The sequence below is a fragment of the Macrobrachium rosenbergii genome, chromosome 55 (genome assembly GCF_040412425.1).
Source record: "Macrobrachium rosenbergii isolate ZJJX-2024 chromosome 55, ASM4041242v1, whole genome shotgun sequence".
Lineage (NCBI taxonomy): Eukaryota > Metazoa > Arthropoda > Malacostraca > Decapoda > Palaemonidae > Macrobrachium > Macrobrachium rosenbergii.
The window spans coordinates 82114548-82134031 of NC_089795.1; the positions used below are offsets into that span (position 1 = coordinate 82114548).

At 35.7% G+C, this 19484-nt stretch overlaps 1 protein-coding gene across 2 annotated transcripts; it reads left to right on the forward strand.

Moving 5' to 3' along the window:
* Positions 1-44: 44 nt before the first annotated feature.
* LOC136835522 (protein FAM136A) lies at positions 45-18166 on the forward strand. 2 transcript variants are annotated; one of them, XM_067099113.1, is made up of 5 exons: positions 46-269; positions 3719-3859; positions 6261-6338; positions 10379-10462; positions 16388-18166. In XM_067099113.1, the coding sequence occupies exons 1-5, from the start codon at positions 183-185 to the stop codon at positions 16502-16504; spliced, it is 507 nt and encodes a 168-aa protein (XP_066955214.1). In that variant the 5' UTR covers positions 46-182; the 3' UTR covers positions 16505-18166. The 2 variants fall into 2 exon arrangements, with proteins under 2 accessions (XP_066955215.1, XP_066955214.1); XM_067099114.1 differs by lacking the exon at positions 10379-10462 and having other exon boundaries at positions 45-269.
* The last annotated feature ends 1318 nt before the right edge of the window (positions 18167-19484 follow it).

Sequence of the window (19484 nt, forward strand, 5' to 3'; positions counted from 1 at the left end):
TATATTATAATAACCGATATCTTATTGTATTAAAACTTTGTGTTTGAGGATACTGGGTACGAAATGACTAAGGTCCATGTAGCTCGAATGGCATGATGTAAGTAACGTTGCATTGCTTAGCGAATTTAGCGAACGCTCAGGACCAGAAAGTACCCTTGGAAGACCGGTCTCCGTTATTAAAAATGGTAGATAAAGCCCAACACCGTATTCAAGAGGCCATGACAGCCCTGGTTGACGATTTAGACAAGACTTATCTACGAGGAATGCAGGTTAGAAGAGAAGGAAAACATTTAGTGTGGTGTTAAATAGAGCAGGTTTTGGTAGGCTGACCTTACAGCGAGTGTGATGTAAGGTCAATGTAGCAGCTGATTTTAAAAGGTTGATTATTTTGATGTAAAGATGAAAAGATTAGCCATCAGGAGTATTTTACCTTTATAGAAGAGTACGTGTTAAGGTAAATATGTAGAAGGTAGCACTGGAAAGATCAGGCTAGGTCAAGTTCCCCCTCGCCGGTAGTCTAAGGTTACGTACCGGCAAGAGCTTGTGACCTGTAGGTTCAGCTGTGAAAGCCTGCCCTTCTGCATTTCAACACCATCCTTCTCATTTCACCCGTATCACCTGATAGCAATAAGCTAGCGTGAGCCTATTTGGTTTTTCAACGTGGCAATTAGCCCAAGCCTAGGCTAGCTGTCTATTTTTTTTTTTTTGGTAGCCTATTTCTTCGTTAGGTCAGTCTACCTTATTTTAAGACCTAGTCAGAATCTTATGCATGGTCTAGGCCTATTTGTAATTAAGGCAAGCATACCCACCTCTGATATTTGTATCATTGGGTTGTACAGTGGACTAAACCAACCTAAGGGTCTATAGCCTTCTCTAAGTATCCTAGTCGTTTTACAAGTACCTAGCTTAATGTAGCCCAAAGTAGAATTCTAATTAGACCTAGGCTAATTCATCATGGAGAAGCTCATACGTAAAGGCCTATTTGTTCTCATGGAAATACAAACTAGAATCTTTACGGTTGTAGGCCTGTGTAGGATTTGGAGTTCTTGGCTTCTTTGAAAGGTGTGTGCTGGCTGGTCCCCATTGCTGTAGGCTAGAAGAGGTTCGGCAAGAAGTGTATGAAGTCTGAAAGATTCTTTCCAGTGTCGTTGGGGCAGAGGTAATACTCCACCTTCTACTTTGCAGAACCTTTTTGGTTCCTTTTTGCTGTACTGCCCTCCTGCTTATTCTCTGGCAGAATTCGAAAGGGGATGAGCATAGAGGTAGTGGCTATCCCCAGCTGAGACCTTGGTGCTTGCTCTTGGTATGCCACCTCCTACTTCTGCTTTGTTGGCTGCTCCAGGCATCATGGTTGCCTTGGAATTCCTGAAAAGGATGTGACTTTCTTTAGGCATCCGTAGAGACATTACTTATGTGGTGTTCCTAGACCTCTGAACTTTGGCTGAGGGATCTATTACTGATGCTGTTCGTCGTAAGCAGCTCAACACCATTGAAACTCCTATTACTGTGGTGTTATGTGTGGGAGATAATCTTGTGGTGTTGAGCAAAGGTGGTACTCAAGTGAAGAAACATATGTCGATGTCCTTTCTCCTCCTCCTCAACCTCTTCCTCCTACCTTCTGCCCCTTCATCCTGGTCCTCCTTTTATCAGTCACCTTCTCTTCCTCATTGTCAAGCACTTTCTCCTACTTTCTTCTTCCTCTTCTTCCTCATCAAGCTCTTTCTCCTTCCTTCTTATGCCCCTTTGTCCTCCACCTCCTCATGAAGCTCTTCTACGTTTTTCTGCCCCTTCTTACTCTTGTAGAAAGTAGTAGTAGTCTTGTAAGAACTCTCACAAGAAGTTACATTGGACTTAATGTGCATGTTGTTTTTTTTTTTTCTGAAGGTTGGTGGCGGTGTATGCTCATCTCTTTGGTAAGAAGTTTGCTGTAGGTAGGGTTGACCACCCCAAGTTCTCTGAGCTTGCTCGTGGCTCAACACATCCCGCTACTCTTGAGCCATGAGAGCTTCCCCAGAGAGGCATCAGTGCCACCTCATATGCATGTGCTTGCCCCTTGGATCATGCCGATGGACAGAGGATTCCTGCATGAACGGCTTCCTTTATGATACCTGCAGTTATCATTTCAACTTGTGTGCATTATCATTTCAACCTGTGTGCATAAACTTGCTGACACTTAGAATGCTCTTAGTCTAGGACCTTTGATCTGAGCTTGCCTGATAGTGCTCTTTGAAGTGTGCCTAGTTTGGTGGTGGCCCATTGAAAATGCTCATTCATAGCTTTGAATGTGCTCATTCCGTTCACAAGTCAACAACGGCTTGTGGTTTTGTGATTATCACTGGTAGATCTGATTACAGTATTTGGTGTCCATTATCCCATAAAGGTCCATTATGGTAGGCTTTTGCATCTGCATCTCTTTCAAGAGAGGAACCAATTTTGCTTTACGGGATCTGATAGGACATGAGAATCCTTCACTTTCAGAGCCTCTCACTGCGAGCTTGAGGAAGTGGCCACACTACCTTCCTTGAACCTGAAATTGTTGACAGAGTAAACCTGAGGATTTATTTTGGAAGCAAGACATTCATTCTAACTGCTGTGGTCTGTGCTTGCTGGTAGTGTTTTAGAATTAGTAAACAGTTTGAAAGCTTTTCTTTTAACACAGAACTCTGTAGTATATAATTATTTTTGGTTATTTTAAGGTAAAGAGTTAAAATTTATCTTGATGTTTAAAATTGTAAAATAGTTAATGTGAGTAAAAGTTAGCCGTAATGAATAAAATTGTAAAATAGTTAATGTGAGTAAAAGTTAGCCGTAATGAAAAAATTTTTACATAAAAATTAACAAACAATCATAGAAGAGATATCCAATATCTGTTTACAGTGTAAAAATGTGATGAATTACCTTTCCAATACTGTAGTACATTTTGACCCATGTATGGTATTACCAAGTGCATAAAAAAAATGTAAAATATACTTGAGCGGCTTAATTTCACAGATTGTAATGGGGGTTTACGTCGCATATTAAAGATGTCTTTCGATGATGACTATACTGTACTGGACCCCCACCTATTCGCGGCTTCACCTATTCTCGGATTTTTCTGTGGAACGTATATACACATTATTCGCAGAAAATTCGCCTATTCGCTGTATTTTTCATAGAGAAATATGCACTAATTACTGTATTTTCTTATTTTCATGACTAAATACATTTTTTTTGATAAAACTTAAAATACTCGGGTATAAGCATTTTTAGAGGGTTTTTACAGTGTCTGAACTATCAGAATGGGCAGTTATAAGCATTTTTAGAGGGGTGTCAAGTATTCACAGATTTTAGCTACTGTATTCATGGGGCTTGGGTTGTGGCACTCATCCCCCGTGAATACTGTGGGTTGTTTATAGTTGTCATCAGAATATCAGAGGTTGAAAAATGGATGAAAACTAATTAGTATCAGAATCTCAAAAGTTTAACCTTCCTGCTTTGGAAAAATGTTATGATGAATGTGTTGATGTTGAGTCTACCATTACTGTACAGTATATAATTTAGATAAGGAAGTATTTGGACTAAGTACTCTGAAACTCTCAGGCTGCGTGATGTTGCCGTGAGATAATATTTAGGACAGTGTTATAGTGCTTGTGTGCTCTTTTCATGTTTATGTACATAGTTCTGATGTGTGAAGCTTCATATAATTTTCCATTGGCTCACTATAATTTTTCTTTTTCAGAAATCCATGCATCTATGCTCTGCGGATTGTTGTGATAAAAAAGAAAGCTCTGTTGATCAAGTTCATCGATGTATTGAGAGCTGTTCAACCCCCCTTACTCAGGCACAAAGCTTTGTACAGAATGAACTGTCTCAGTTTCAGGTATGAGTTTTTTTACTGAATATTTATTGATTTTAAGTAAGGGAGCTCTGTAGTATGTCCATGTGTGCAGTTTAAGGATAGAAACAAGTAGTTTTGGTTGACATATTGGGACAGAGTTAAGTACAAATAAACATTTACTAGATTATTATAGGTCAATAAATACTCTTATAGGTGTACTGTACAGGTCATTTTGTGAACTTATTTCATGGTGTAAAAATTGGGAAATAAATTTGTTAATGCATTTTGTGCCAGTTATCCTATCAACAGAGGAGTTATTTTGAGGTAAGTTCTTATAAGCAAGTGATGCAGTAGAAAATGGAATACAGTAATGTTATTATTGAGGCATAGCTTTCAACAGGAGTAAGCAAATTTCTTCTTATTCAGTCTACCAAATTTTGAGAAAAATCAGTTGGACATTTTTTCACACATATTGCTATTTTTTTGTAAACTCTTCATAAAATTCCATTGAAGTGCTTTTACAAATTTTTATATATAGGCAGTCCTCGCTTACCGGCGGCGTTGGTTAATGGCATTTCGGTTTTACGGCACTTGGCTAACGACATCATTAATCAGATTTTCTGCAACGGTAAGTGGTTTATTGGCACCGGCAAGCGATTTATCAGTGTTGGCAAATGGTTTATTGGTGTCGGCAAGCGGTTTTTGGCGTAAGCAAGTGATTTTTGGTGTCAGCGCCAGCAAGTGATTTTCAGCATTGGCAAGTGGTTTATTGGCATCTGCAAGCGAATTTTGCTGTTGGCAAGCAGTTTATCGGCATTGGCAAGCAATTTTTGGCGTTGGCAAGTGGTTTATTGGCTTCGGCAAGTGATTTTCAGCATCAGCAAGTGGTTTATTGGCGTCGGCGAGTGATGTTTGGCATTAGCAAGTGGTTTATTGGCTCCGATAAGCAGTTAAGGGCACTTATTAGCGGTTTATTAGGACTTACGACGTCATAAATGCCATGTCTTACCATAATTATTGCCAATTTTCGGTTATCGGCACTCTGCTGGGAATGGAACCCCTGCTGTTAACCGGGGACTGCCTGTAAATATGTATTTTAAAACCAAGTACAGTACATCTCCAAACTATTTGTGTTGAAAAACTTGAGGTGGAATTAATATTTCCCTTTTGCCATTTTCTGAAAAAATTTTAGTGAAGTAAGAGTTTATTTTTACTTCAGAGATCATTTATGTACTAACATTAAAAAAGACCTTATGAAATAATGTTTATGTTGTTTTTCCTTTAATACGAAAATAGAGACACTTTTGCATAGAGACTACATAACCTTGGAGGCTGAGAGTTTTGCTAATTCTTATTAAGTATCAGTTGAAAAACTGAAAATTTGAAGCAAATCACTTCAGCCGTAAGCTCAGAATAAGTTACATCACAATGGGTTCTTACATGTGAATTTGTGTTGTCGGTACAGTAACTGTATTTGTATGCTGTACAGTATGTTTGTAGATTTTGTGTTGAATATGAATAATTTTTATGGCTGCATTGTAATATAAATATTCCCTTTTAAAGAAGATTAGGAAATAATTGTATTTGTATGCAGTATGCACTTGTACATTTTATGTTGAATATGAGTAATTTTTATGACTGCAGTACAATATAAATATTCCCTTTTAAAGAAGTAAGATTAGAAAACTCATGTTATTGTCTGTAAATTTTTTTGTCATTTTAAGCTCACCTGTTAATTCCCATTATTTGTCACTAATTTAATGAGAGGTGTCCTAATACAGAAATATCAGAAGACAATTTTATCAGTTTTTTTTGGTCGTTTTTTCAAGATAAAACTTTTTTCTGTACTGTCTTTTTTTCTAGTTACTTAAATATTTGTTCTCAGATTGCTAATGTAGCAACAGACACATCTTCAGGTTTAAGGTTGTTAGGCAGTGTACTGTGCAAGATAAAATAAATGTTTCAGTGAAGTTTTCATCCCATAAGTTAGTTATCATGGTAGCTTTTAGGTATACTTGTCAAATACAGTTCAAGTATTGGTTAAATAATAAGGAAGTCTTCTGAATTTTGCTTTAACAATAATACTATATCTTCACATGTAAATAATGCTTAATTTGATATACAATTTTGAGGAATAATTGTAAATTAAGATTTTAAAGGTGATTATGTTAGTACAGAATTTCCATGATAATATGCATTTCATTAATTTATCTTAATTTGCATATGGTCAAGACATTTGTGGGTAGCTTTTCTTTTACAAAATTGTAGACTCTTATATTGAAAGAATTTTTTTATATATATCAGGAACCCATATAAGTGATACAACTATGAACTGATCATATGAATTTTTTTCGTGTGAAATACTTTAAATATGTTTTTGAGCACCCATTATGTGTAACTAAACTGGTTTGCTTTTGGATATGAAGTATTTTTCCACTTCCAGGAGCGTCTCCAGAGATGTGTTATGGTTTGCCAAGATCGAGTTCGTGACCAGGTTAATGCAGATACCTCAGAATCTCAGGTATGTCCTTGTATGTGATCAAAATCTGTTTGGAATGAATCTCTTAACCCAGGATTGTTTGGCATGTCAGCGTAAGTCTTACAGCCTGGTGGATGCTGAGAAATTTCCTCTGCCTGTGAGCTTGCCAGTCTGCAAACTAATGAATAAATTCTCCTGAGAGGCATTGTGTTGAAGGGGTTACTTTTTCCCCTAATGGAGGGCAGCCAGTGGATTCAGTTGCCATAGACCCCTTCCAGGCATTCTATGTTTGGGCCTTTGTCTTGGCACGTTGGTGAATGCACCCTGTACTGGGTTGTTCTCCAAGGTGGACAGGTGAAGTTTCAGAAACTGTTGGTGTCAGGAGGAAGGTCATTAACCTTCTAACCTCCTTCTTCCACCAATCTGGGAACCCTTGAGCAGACTGTATTGAGGAGGGAAGATGCTGTTTTTGGCCCTTTCCCAAAACAGGCTTAGATCATGAGCAGTCTGCTTGTGGAACCAATCATTGTCTGGCTATCCCTTACTCTTTCCAGAGAGCTAGATTGAGGCAGTGGCAAAGTGTTTGGCAATGCAGGGCACTGATCTACTGTTTAGTATCATGCAAGATTTTTGGGGGGTCTTAAACGAGGGCTGTAGCTGAATTTTCAAGTGTGGCCACACCTGTAACATCAGGTTCAGGGAAAACCCAGACCTCCAAACCCTGGTCAGTAGCACAGCAGTTTTCTTCCATGGGAAAGGGCCTGAAAGATTCTCAGGCCCAACATGAAAAGTCTGGTAAAAGGTAGATAAAAGAAGAATGGACACAGTAGTAGGCAGGCCCCACTCTAGTTGCTGTGAATAGTGGGATTCCTGGCATAAAATTGGGTTGTAACATAGATGTGTTACAGGGTGGATTCCATAGTAATTTTAGTTCTTTGGAATGGAGTCTTCTCAAACTACTGAGTACCATTCATCTCTTAGTACAGGTATACTGGTAGTTAATCACTAATCTGGTTCCATCACTAATTCAGCACTAATTTCAACTACATGTTCATAGTCATTTTGGTTTTATGATAGTGTAATTTAAAATTTCTGTGGTTGTCACACCGACCTGCTGCTTCTGTCTGGTAGTGCTGCTTGCTTCAGAGTCACTATTAGTGTCATTGCTGCATAAACGCTTTCAACATTGCTGTAAATGCAAACCATTCCCATTTGTTTTTCTCTATGATAACCTACTACTTTTAGCCCCCCCCCCAGCCATGGCTCCTGTTAATAAAGTAAGTGCTTCTTGTGTAAAGTGCAAACAGTGTATATTTTCTATGAAAGATATGGTTGAAATTCTGAGAAAACTTGACATCAGTGTTTATGTGAGAAACGTAGGTGAACTTTACAACTGTTTATGACTTAAGAAACAGAAAGAAAAAATTACTTAATTACATGTAAATGCAGGTCTTTAGAGAGGAAGGTGTGCATATGGTCAGTAACTCAATAGCTGTCAACAGCAAGATAAACTTGACTGGAAACAGTGGAAATAAAAGACAAAGAACTCAGTCACTGGATGTTAAAATGCACTTGAAATCAGTAAAAAATATAATACTTGAAAGCATTTTCTTCTGACGTCTAGCTGAGGGAGAGAGAGGTGCAGACATATGTATTCTTGATGCGTAACAGTAAAAGATGTGCACATACATGTGTGTTATTGATACTTAGTGGTAAACAGCTAGATTAGCTGATGTAAAACACGGGAAAGAAAAATATTATTAGGTAATTGTTGTCTGCTAAAGTGCACCCAAATTCAGTAACAAAATACATTAAGGTTTTAAAACATTTTCTTCTGATATAAAGTAATGGAAATAAAAAAAAGAATTCTTAGTTGTCGGTTGTTGAATTGCACCAGAAATCAGTAACAAAAAATAGCAACTTTTAGTACAGTAATTAGTAATGAATAGAAATGTACAGTATATTCTTTTTTACAAGTAGCTGTACGTACAGATGTTTTCAATAGGAGTTGAGAGCTTAAAGGAGGAGGGTCATCATCTAAAAGAAGAGAAGAATTATTGGGTGTTTTGTATGCATGGCATTACTATAAAAAACAGAACCTATGTAACATGCTGGATATATAAACTTTATTCCATCCATTTCACTGCTGCTTGAGTGGTAGTTAAGTGTACTGCAACCTAACCACTGTGATCTGGCAAAAGTATCAATCCAGCACCCTGTGATCCCAGTGATACCTGATTAATGATGGTCAACCTGTACAAGATATGCAGTTAATTGCAATTCTCTCTCCTTTTCTTCTTTGTGGTTGCATATCACAAAGTTTTCTAGAAATTTTTTTCCCATTGCAAGTGAAGTTGTGGACAGTCTTCGTAATCCAGAAGTTCAATTGTTGGAACTATGGAAATTCAAACATGGTGAAGAGGATTTTTTGTATAGTAGGCTGACATGAGTCTCACTTCATAGATTGTAATTTTTTTTTTTAATGTTATTTATAGTACATGTTTTTCTTGGTTATTTTTCTTTTATAGTTTATTTTTTATTTCTGTTTCCACTTTTATATTGGGCTACTTTTTCTAATAGAGGCATAGGCTTGTAGTATTCTGCTTTTCCAACTAGGTTGCAGCTCTGCTTGTAATAATAATAAAAATAATAGTAATGATGCAGACTACCCTTCAAGTACCAGGATTACGCCCTCAACTTATTGCTTGTGCTGATCCCATTTCTGGCCTACCCATTAGGAGCTACCAGAGGTCTAGCCCTGTCAGTAGAGGTTAAACCATACTGGAGAAAGACACTCACAACAATGAGCATGTTCTTCTTTTCTTGGTCTGGAATTTTATCTATATACCTTCCTAGGACTAGTACTCCAGGGAATGCTCTTTAAGGGTCCTTCAGTCGGTGGGAAGGAACAAGGAGAAGTAACCATAATACAGTCCTGAGCACATGATAATGGGAAAGATGGTGGTGAATGTAATTTTGATATAAACAGTAGTTTTTTTTAGTTAAAGGAGATATGTAAGTGGTTGGATTCTTTCTTGTTAGAACCTGTGGTAGTGGCAAGGCAAGTTCCAACATCTTCAAAGGATGTTAGGCTTGTGGCCTTTCATCTGCCACACAGTCCTCCTTCATTCTTCTATTATGGCATCTTAGCTGTTATAACACTTTGCACATGCATTAGCTCAGTTTCATTTCCATGCATGTCTACTGTGGAAGGTGGTCAGTAGTGAGTTAACAAGGCATACATTTTTATACATTTCTGTTATCAATGTTCTGTCACTCAGTCTCAGTTCTGTTTTGGCGGCTTAGAACTTGTCATGCCGTTATATTAAGTGCGAGGCAAATCTTTAATTTCTCTTTACATTCTTATTCTTCTCCTCTAAATTGAGATTTGGTCATTGAAGGGTTTGTAAAACAAATTTATTTTTAAAAAACAAAGTTAACTTTTCTTACAAATTTTTATTTTAAAATGGCACAAAGTTAAGAGATGCCTTGTTTATGTGCATTACACAGACACGAGTCTTAATTGTTTGAATATTTTTGTCTTGGACTTTTCATGGCAAACTGTTGCTATAAGTGAGGGGGGTATGAAAAATTAAGATTAGAATTGTATAAGAGGTATAGTAAAATAATCTTGATTATTCTAAGGCATTGATGTATCAAGGGAACATGGCTACTTGTCCTATCATGTGATATGCATAAGTGTATTCTTTTCAGACTTATTCTGACGTTATGACACATTCAGTATGTACTGTATAAGCAAATCCTTTTACAGGCTATTATTGTTCAATGGCTATTTGTGCTTGGATGATAAGCATTTCGTGTATAGGATTTTGTCATCAGAAACTGGCAAAGTTAATCCATAACTAAAAACCATTTTTGTATTGTGTGGCATGTATATGATGACAACTGTATTTCTAAAATCTGATGCTGAACTCTATTCAATACTTTTTACTGTGTTCTGTTTGGTCTCAAGTTTCAAGATTTTTTATGTAAACACAGGACAAGTAAGCTTCTTACTTAACAATAATGTTTTATATTGTATTTTAAAGCCCCTTTGTAACTGGAAGAACTGTTCTTGGCAGGATTCAGGGCAACGCAAGGGCACATTATCTCTTGCCAACAGTGCAGGAAGTGTAATGCGTCAAGCAGCTCTTGGGGTTGGAGGGGTATGAGTAGTTTTTAGTTCTTGAGTGTTGGTAATGCTTTTGGGGGTGGACTAAGCTTGGTGTTTTGTGGGTAGTGTAGAGGCTATTAATTTGAATTCCTTCTTAAACATGATCGTAGGTAAGTTGGAAGGGTTCTTTTCAGGTTATAGGGTGGAGTATTGAGTAATTTTCATTTATTTACACATACCCAAATAATTGCAGATAGCTTCCAGCCACTTTGCAGTGAAATGCATATATAGCATTATTTTAGATAGGAACTTTGAACTAAAATGTTTCTTTTATTGAGCCTAAATTTTGAAGAATTTGCTTTAGAAGTAGTCACTTGGTGTGAGTATATCTGTTTGTGGCAAAATTCACTGTTCAGCATACACATATATGATTGGCATGATTAATTACTTGTGTTAGAAGTTTCACCACTAAGGGCAGTATGTCATCATGAATGGAGGTTTTAATGTTGCTAATTTTTCCTTTTTCATTTTTGTTATTGATAGTGCCATGTACTGGTAACTGAAATTTTTCAGATAATTTGTTTCTAAAACACTTTAAATTTTTTACTCAGGTAGTTCCGTATTCTTAGTTTTTTAGTAGTGTTTTGTTGGGTAACTCATTCAGTCTTGCACACAAAAATGGTAATGCAACTATTGTTTTATTTGTGTTTAAGTATATTACAGTATTTTACAAAAGCTTGAGTCTTTTTTCTGAATTATGGCACACTAAAATTAGGTATTTGTAATTTCTTTTCAAATTAGTTTTTAGTAAGTATATGTTGCATAGAAAATGCACTGGAAGTCTTTTTCCATTAGAAATAATTGTTTTTTATGTATCCAAGTTTGATAAGATTGAAAATGTAGCAAAAAGCACTTGCTTTTAATGACATCTCTTTAAAAAACCGTAGGTCCATGTTTATTATATACATGCAATATCATATTACATTTTCACCAGTCAGAAGGGGGAGCTTTAATATTGTTGTTATTGCTGTAATGAATACTTGTTAGTTTTTATTCAGAGCGGTTTGAAAGTGTGACTAGAGACTGGTATGTAGATTATTGTCATATGATTTTCATTAACGATTGACCTTGAAGTTTAGTGCATTCACGTTCAACTTATAATGGATTTTGATAATGTTGAAGGTCGATATATTGCCACCCTGTAACCAGATCTTAGATGATATTATGGTACTATACTAAAAAAGGTTTCTGATGTGATATTGGTAAATATCCCAAAACTTGAAGAACAGTTTCAGTTTAACATCCCTTTTAATTGGCAAGAATTTGAGTGGTTGACTTTCAGGTTGTTTTTTAACTTTTTTGCTTTTAATATCCTTGCTAAGTTTTTTCATGGTTTTGTTTTCTTCTAACTTCATTTTTCTATAGTTTTCCTTATGTTAGTGCGTATTTGTTCGTAACAACCCCATCATTCTTATAATGCCCATGTCAAGGTCTGCAACAATCCCTGAGACTCATAAGTCTTGTTCACAAAAGGAGAGGAGCACTCCCTTGCAACACGAGTGCCACTTGAATCCTAATCCAGTTATCCATCAAAGTATCTTGTAATTAATAAATCTGCCAAGTTTTCAACTGTTGTTTTGTGTTTGCAGGCTGTTTCCTTGAGCAGAATTCGTTGGTTTTTCCTAATGTAAATATTTATTACATTTTATCCTTTTCTGTGGTAGCTTTTGGAGTGTTGGATTATGAATTATACGTCGTACTTGCATCTTATCAGGTTTTTAATGTATTCAGTCTTTTTATTCATACTTGGCAACTAGTCAACTAATTAACAAGCAGAAGCCAAGTTTCCTTTGTGGTAACCCTTCTGTTTTTATTTTTGGTACTAAGTGAAGGGTAATGAACAGGCCTTACTACTTTGCACAGGTTTAAGTTTTCCATTATTTTGTATATACTTTTGTGTTAATAATTAATTTCTGATGTAGTATATGAATTTCTTGTTTAAGTAATGTTGGCTCACCATTTTTCAGATTCTGGTTTTTTGCCTTTGCTTTTTTGGGGAGGGTAATTTTTTTTGTTCTATACTCATCATCCAAAAACCTTCCCTTATATAGAATTTTTTCTCTCATAAATCTTGACTATACAGTAATACAGTATGAGTTTGTGGCAGTATAAATTGTGAAACTTGTTTAACTGTGTCAGATGCTGGAGTTTAAGATTCTTCCCAAATGTAATGATCAGAAGTACCTATATATGCACAGACCTTGGACTCGACAATAGCTGGAACATCTGTGAATATCAGGCCTAACCTATTACCAGAAGTATGTGTGGGTTCTTCAGTTAGCTGGACAAAATTGAAAGATACACAGAACTCAAGAACAGACATGCCATGTTGATCTGTGGAATGTGAATTAGCCACTCGCTGTGCTTTGCATTATAGTCTCCACAAGTAATGAATGAAGCTTTTGGATCCTGTGACTGAACCATACTAATCCTTTCCAAGAGACAGTCATATTCCTACTGTAGGAATATGATGGATGTTCCAGTCATGAGGTACATCTATGGCTCTTCCTGCTTTATTAGCATTGGAATTATTTCCTTTTGGATGGGTTCTTTCTCATATTTCTGTTATTCCTGATAGCCCACGACTGGCCAAATCCATTCCACAGTTGCTTTGCTCACAGACTGAGTCTACCACCCATCTGTCTTTGCAAAGCCTGCCCCACACCTTTACCCACAGGGCTCATATACCTGCCCTTTGCTAGGATACCTTCTCATGTTCATGCTCTTGTCTTGCACTGACAGTTGACCAGATGGCCTGCTCATCTGCTCCTCCTCTCTTACTTTTTCACTCAGATAGGAAGAAGCCTCCTTTATACTTCACACTTATAGGAAGTTGTTCATGTTAATCATATTACATATTTGGGAGTGTTTTTTTCTTTTGTTCGATAAGGAGTGACTGCACCATTCTCGTTTATTCACTTCTTCCTTGGTAGTGCCTGAAACTAATTGTTGCACCAATGTTCTGTTGCTCAGCTGTGACTGCAGTACTTGCTGTTTCTCTTATACTTCTTAGTTGATGGTGTTTGCTTTCTCAGCTGCTGTTTCTGTAGAAGTAGGAATTCTCCCTTCGCCTCCATAATACTGGTAACCATATCTACTCCAGTGACAGACCTGCTTCAGCAACATCATTGCCTTAGTGACTGCACCTATGGTTGTAAGCAAGTCCCCAAAGAACTATGTGGTTGATAGTTATTATTTTTCTAAGAGACTTCAAGTGAATGTCAACTTTCTCAGCCCAAATTATCATTGAGGTCATGTCTCCACACCAGAGTGTCAGTAGGCATTGGGATCGTAACTTTTCCAATCATGACATCACTTTTCTTTGGAAGACATGATAATTATCATTGAGCCTCATGAGTACTGCTCAGTGGACTGATAATTCTTCTTCCAATGAAGGCACTGTCAATAGTGACTAGCCTGCTCCAGTGATGGTCTTCATTAGCATCCAGAGGTCTATTCGATGGCATGCATAGAGTTTTGTTTTTAATATTCTGGTACTGATGGTCATTCTTGCTATAGTAAGCAAACCTGCCTTACTGATGTTTCCTGTTTTAACACTTGCACTTGCTTATTGACGGGTTTGTTATGAAAAAGCTTTCATAACTTGAGATGGTTCTTTGAAAAGGTTTTCATAGAGGGAACTCGCCAGTCTTCTTAGTGCACACCTTTCAACTTTGCTGTTATTGTAGTAGAGTGCTAATTCTACACAAATAAGGTGTTTGGTAGATGGATGCTTTATGGTTCCAGATGGCACTGGTGTCACGAGAGAGTGGTATCCTTTTGTGAATAAAAGACTATAAATCCAAGGGATTATTGTGAACCACTATTTGGGATATGATCGATTGGTTGTATGAAAAACTGTTTTCATGTTATAAAATTTTTATTAAATAGTTTTATTGAATAGATACATGCAAGAAAGATTCTGATACACAATTGTTTCCCTTTGATTACTGTTTTTGAATACTGTATGTCAAATGACCTTTTTTATTTTTATTTTTTGAGTATTTTTTATTTTTTTTTTTTTGATATCACTAGTATAAAGTTTTTAGTAGCTCTAAAATGTTTGGGGTTTTATTGCTTTCTTTAATTGTAATGTTAACCAATATAAGTAATGTGTTTGTATTTTTTGGGCTTATGAATGCATATCATATGAGCAGCTCTTTTGTCCTTAGTTTGAGTGGACAAGTGTTGGTGTTTTGAGAAGTTATGGGCTTTATAACTATCCTGGAGTAAATATTCCAAGGCCTTGCAATATCTGTGGAGTGCTGTGGATTGGTCAGAGATGCATGTTTCATTACTGACCCATTAAATGATATTTTGCTTTTGAAGTATGTCCACTGGTTTGTAACTTTAGATAGTCATGAAGAAGTATGGCTAAATGGCAGAGATTCTTAGTTTTCACAACAAAATGCTTTCAAAAGAACATGCCAAGTGCTGCTACTGGAAAACATTTTAGAATATTAATACAAGTTTGGCTGTATATAAATTTCTCATCCATCCCAAGCTCCATACATGGCAGTAAAGTGCTTGCTTAGCTTGACCATAGCAGTCATTCTTTTAATGAGTGTAATTGCAAAAACAATATATTTATCCTGAATTTGAAGGGTTGAATATAAGAGAGGACGCTTGTTCCAGCCAGTCAGGATATATAACAGTGTTAGTAGTGATCTCTTTGCCCAGGTTTGTTGGTTGTACATAAAGTTGGTTTTTATTATTGTTGTTAACAGTCTTTTCCTCTTTTTTCATTCATGTCAATATGCTGATAGTTTTTTAGATAAAATTTGCAGTATTATTATATCTTTTTATATGCAATATCATTTTAGATAAAATTTGCAATATTATTATATCTTTTTACATGCAATAGTATTATATCTTTTTAAAGCTAAAGTACACTTATTGGGTTAGCTGTTTCAACAGGCTTTCGCTCTATGGTTGTGAAGCATAGATCTGCAGATCCCTTATACAGTACATAACCATCTTAGAGCCTACCAACATTTGCAGTGCCCAAGGGAATGTTTTGAGAATAACATTTAAAATGTCAGAAAGCCAGTATTTCTGCCTATGAGCAATTCTACCCCAGTTATGAGATCCAATATCATTCCCTTCTATCTTTAGTTACAGGATTCCATGCCCATTTCTTGGAAAACACTCTTAAATTACTAGCTTTGTGCACAGGAATGGCAACAGTTGTGCATCACCACAGTGCAGTTTAGCATGCATAGAATATCTGGTTTTGTGGTTTTTTGTAACACAAAATTTGTAAAACAATTTATGATCACCAAATAAACCCATAATTGTTCCTACACAATATACAAACCGTTGGTCTTTACATATTCCTTATGTAAAGACCTCAGGTTTGTATAGTTAGGGAAAATACAAATTACTTTAAAAATTTGTCATTTTACATAAGAGTCTTGCTGCCTTCTTCTGTCCATGGGTGACTTAATCTCACTGGATAATAACTACGAGAGGAAACTTCCTTGATTATTCCTTGTGTGTATGTTTTTTTTTTTTTAGTGGTAGAGGATAATTGCAGCCAGGCCTGTGGAATGGAGTTTGGTGTATATATTGATTTTGAATTTAATAATTACCTTTGTATCTCATGTGGAAAGATTATCAAATTCAAGGCCAGCAGAAAGTATTCCAAAGACCTATATTTTGTGTGACTAGCATAGCATTTTTGTTTTATTTCTGTGAAAGAAGACATTTAAAATTAGAGTGGTTCAGTATACAAGCAGACATTCTCTCTCTCTCTCTCTCTCTCTCTCTCACACACATGAAGTACAAGGTATGAATGAAGAAATAAATATTGGTTTTGACCACTTGTGAAATATGATTTTCTGTTGGATTTTATAATTTTGAATTAGTTGTTTTATTCTTATTTTCACTCTAATTTGTTTCTGTCTTTACTTAACAGGTAGCTGTTTACAAGGCAGAATTTGAAGGATGTGCAATGCAGTGTGTGGACGACCATATTCAGCTGATGCCATCAGTTAAAAAGAGAATTGCAAATATTTTATCAAAGCATTCATAGAACCTTCTAGCGTATATATTTGTTGAAAGTTTTCAGTCTGGGTTAGTATAATAGTTGTGAATATTGTAGACCTTTTAAGTAAGGTCTTTATTGAATAATGAAAACGAGTATATTTTCTCTTGCTGTTCCTTGCCGTCAACCAAGGGGATCCTTGTGACTAGAGATTGTGCCAAGCATTGTAGAAATGGAGAATTTGTTGCTTTGAAGCATGAAAATCTGTTTCTGAACCTTAATGTCTTTTTTAACAACAGTCTGCATATTTTTATGATGGGATTGGGAATCAGAAAATTGTTGTTGCATTGAAGGCTCAGATCAGATGGAATATTGATGAATGAATGAATAAAGGTACTGTACATACAGGAAGCCATCTATGTATAAGTGTAAGAAGTGGTATGCAGTATGGCAAACAGCATATGAAATATAGGGAACAGGTAAGCAAAAGATTGTAGTGTTGTGAATGTTTGTAAGTTGTTGCATAGTATGTATTACTAACACAAAGAAAACCATGAATATGCCGAATAAGTGAACCTGTGATTACAGTATCATAAATTTATTCATGTCCAAAGGTGCTATAATGTAGTCAGGTTGTTTTATGAGGTTGAAGTTCATGTATGTCTCATGCAGAATTTTAGTTCCATATCCCCTGTAGAGTTTAGTAACTTGCTGGATTATTTAGAATTGTTTTAAAGTTGTCATATTAGTTGTAGGTTTATCATGTGTCATTAAGTAGATATTGAAGTTTCTTGTTGAATTTGAATTTATTTCATGATAGTACATTAGTTGCTCCTTTTAGGATGTGATAGTTATTGTTGTAATTTTTCTTAGTTATGTATGAATTATTTTAAATGGTAAGAGTGCTCCTAGGGAAGACATAATATAAAGTGGACAGTGCAGTGATAAATGTAAGATACAATCTAAGGCACATGGATATTTTTAGAGGGAAACATGGTTCCTTGAGAGGTGATGTTTCATGTGAGATGCACAATTATTTCCTCATAATGTACAGTGAATTTCTTGGAGGAAACTGTCTCTCTTTGAGCATCATGTCATAAAGCTTGGCTTATGACTTTTGTCACACCATTAACAAGGAACTCGGGTTTCAGAAAAGGATAATTGCATTGATCAATCAATATTTCTCAGAGCTGTGTTGGATATAAACCTAAATTATATAGCACTTAAAACATATTGCTTTTATGCGATCCAGGTATTCTCTTGAAACACAATACTCACTTGCCTTTACTACTGTTTACCAGTGCATCACTTAAATGAGAAAGTGAGGTTTTATGTTCATGTGTTGTAAATGTTATGTTTTTTATCATTCATTTTGTCTTATCAGTCTCTCTAACAACCCTTTGAATATATATATTTTTTTGTAAATGTACGTTGGCTTATTCATGCATCTTTATTTTTCATTTGTTCACTTTGTAGTGGTACAACATTGCTCTCTCTTGTCTTTCTGACTCGATGCCGTCCCACAATGTGTGAGGCAACTTACCAACTGTTGAATATGTAAATCAGCAAACCCATTCTGATCTGCTTTCAAGTGACATACCATAGAACAACGTAAAAGTAATTTAAACTTTAACTGGGATGACAAGTAAATTTTAAGGCTCTGATTTGTAAATAAGATTTGTAAGAATAAAGTAATGTGAAAATATAAAATATATCTATAATTTTTTGCTTACACATAATAAGTAGAACGACTTAGACGTGGATGGTCTTGGTAGTGTCATTAGTTGGGAACATTATTTCCCCAAATTCTAAGGGAGAGAAAAAGCCTGTAGTGATTTGATTACCTCTTTAAATGACTCATAAATTCCAGAGGAGCCTCTCCCATAATTATAACAGCAGGCAATACCATTGTCCCTTCAAGTTCAGTGGGGTTTGGCCCCTAGTTTTCTGTGAATTTAAAATTACACAAATAATTTATGAATTTCCAAGGATAGGGCATTTGACCAGCCCCTAGGCTAGGTCAGGTTATTTTACTGACAAGTTGCATTTTTGGTCTTAAGGTTTGGTAAATTTTACTGAGAAAATCACAGATTAATTTAGAATTATCAGTAACTACTTTGCACTTGTAACAAAAGTGTAATAAAACCATACCAGTGGTCTTATCTTCACCTTAAATGTGGTTAAAACCACAATTAAGTGATCCCATAGTTCCAACTTCATGCATAAACATACTTCACCGTGGTATAGTTACTTGTTAAAGGTATTGACTTTGCAAAGGCTCCCAAGTCTTTGTTTCTGATCTTTTTCCAATCCTACAATTTATGTGTTGTCCCATTTTGTTATTGTTTTCAGTATTGTGAATAGACGAGGTTCAGTAAGATAATGAATTTTATATACTTATAAAATTCAGTAGAATAGAAAATTATATCAGAAAGGAACAGTAACACAGAGAGTGACAGACAAGATTATAGGCTAGGCAAGCACATATTCCACATTACCATATGATTATTTCCATAAATTCACATCGACCATGATGTGTTTTGGATTGTCTGTGGACCTTGGGTGTAATGGTTGAGTAAATTTGTGTATGACATACCACATAGGTAATGATATTGTTAGTAGGATTAGTAATGTGTCACTGATATACAGTGAAGTAAAATACAGACAGACCAGAGACATTAGGTACAGTTGCAAGTTATTTTTAAGTTTTGAATGTCTGTTTCATTTTTTATTACTGTAAGTGACACTCATTAAAAATTAAGCCTATTGAAAATATTTAAATTTTTGCAATATTATTTGTGTGGTTTAGTATATGGAAATTGACTAAATTTTTTTTATTAACCGTACCTTCCAAGTACCAGTATTTTTGAGTGACTTAATTTTATAAGTTTGTGTTATTCATGGTAGTAAGGAATAAAACAGGCTTTCATAATTTTACATTACACACATGCGTTATGCAAGTGATGTACTACTTCTGCATTTTCTCTCTACTTCAATTGTGTTTGTCTGCAACTTTAAAATTTTTTAT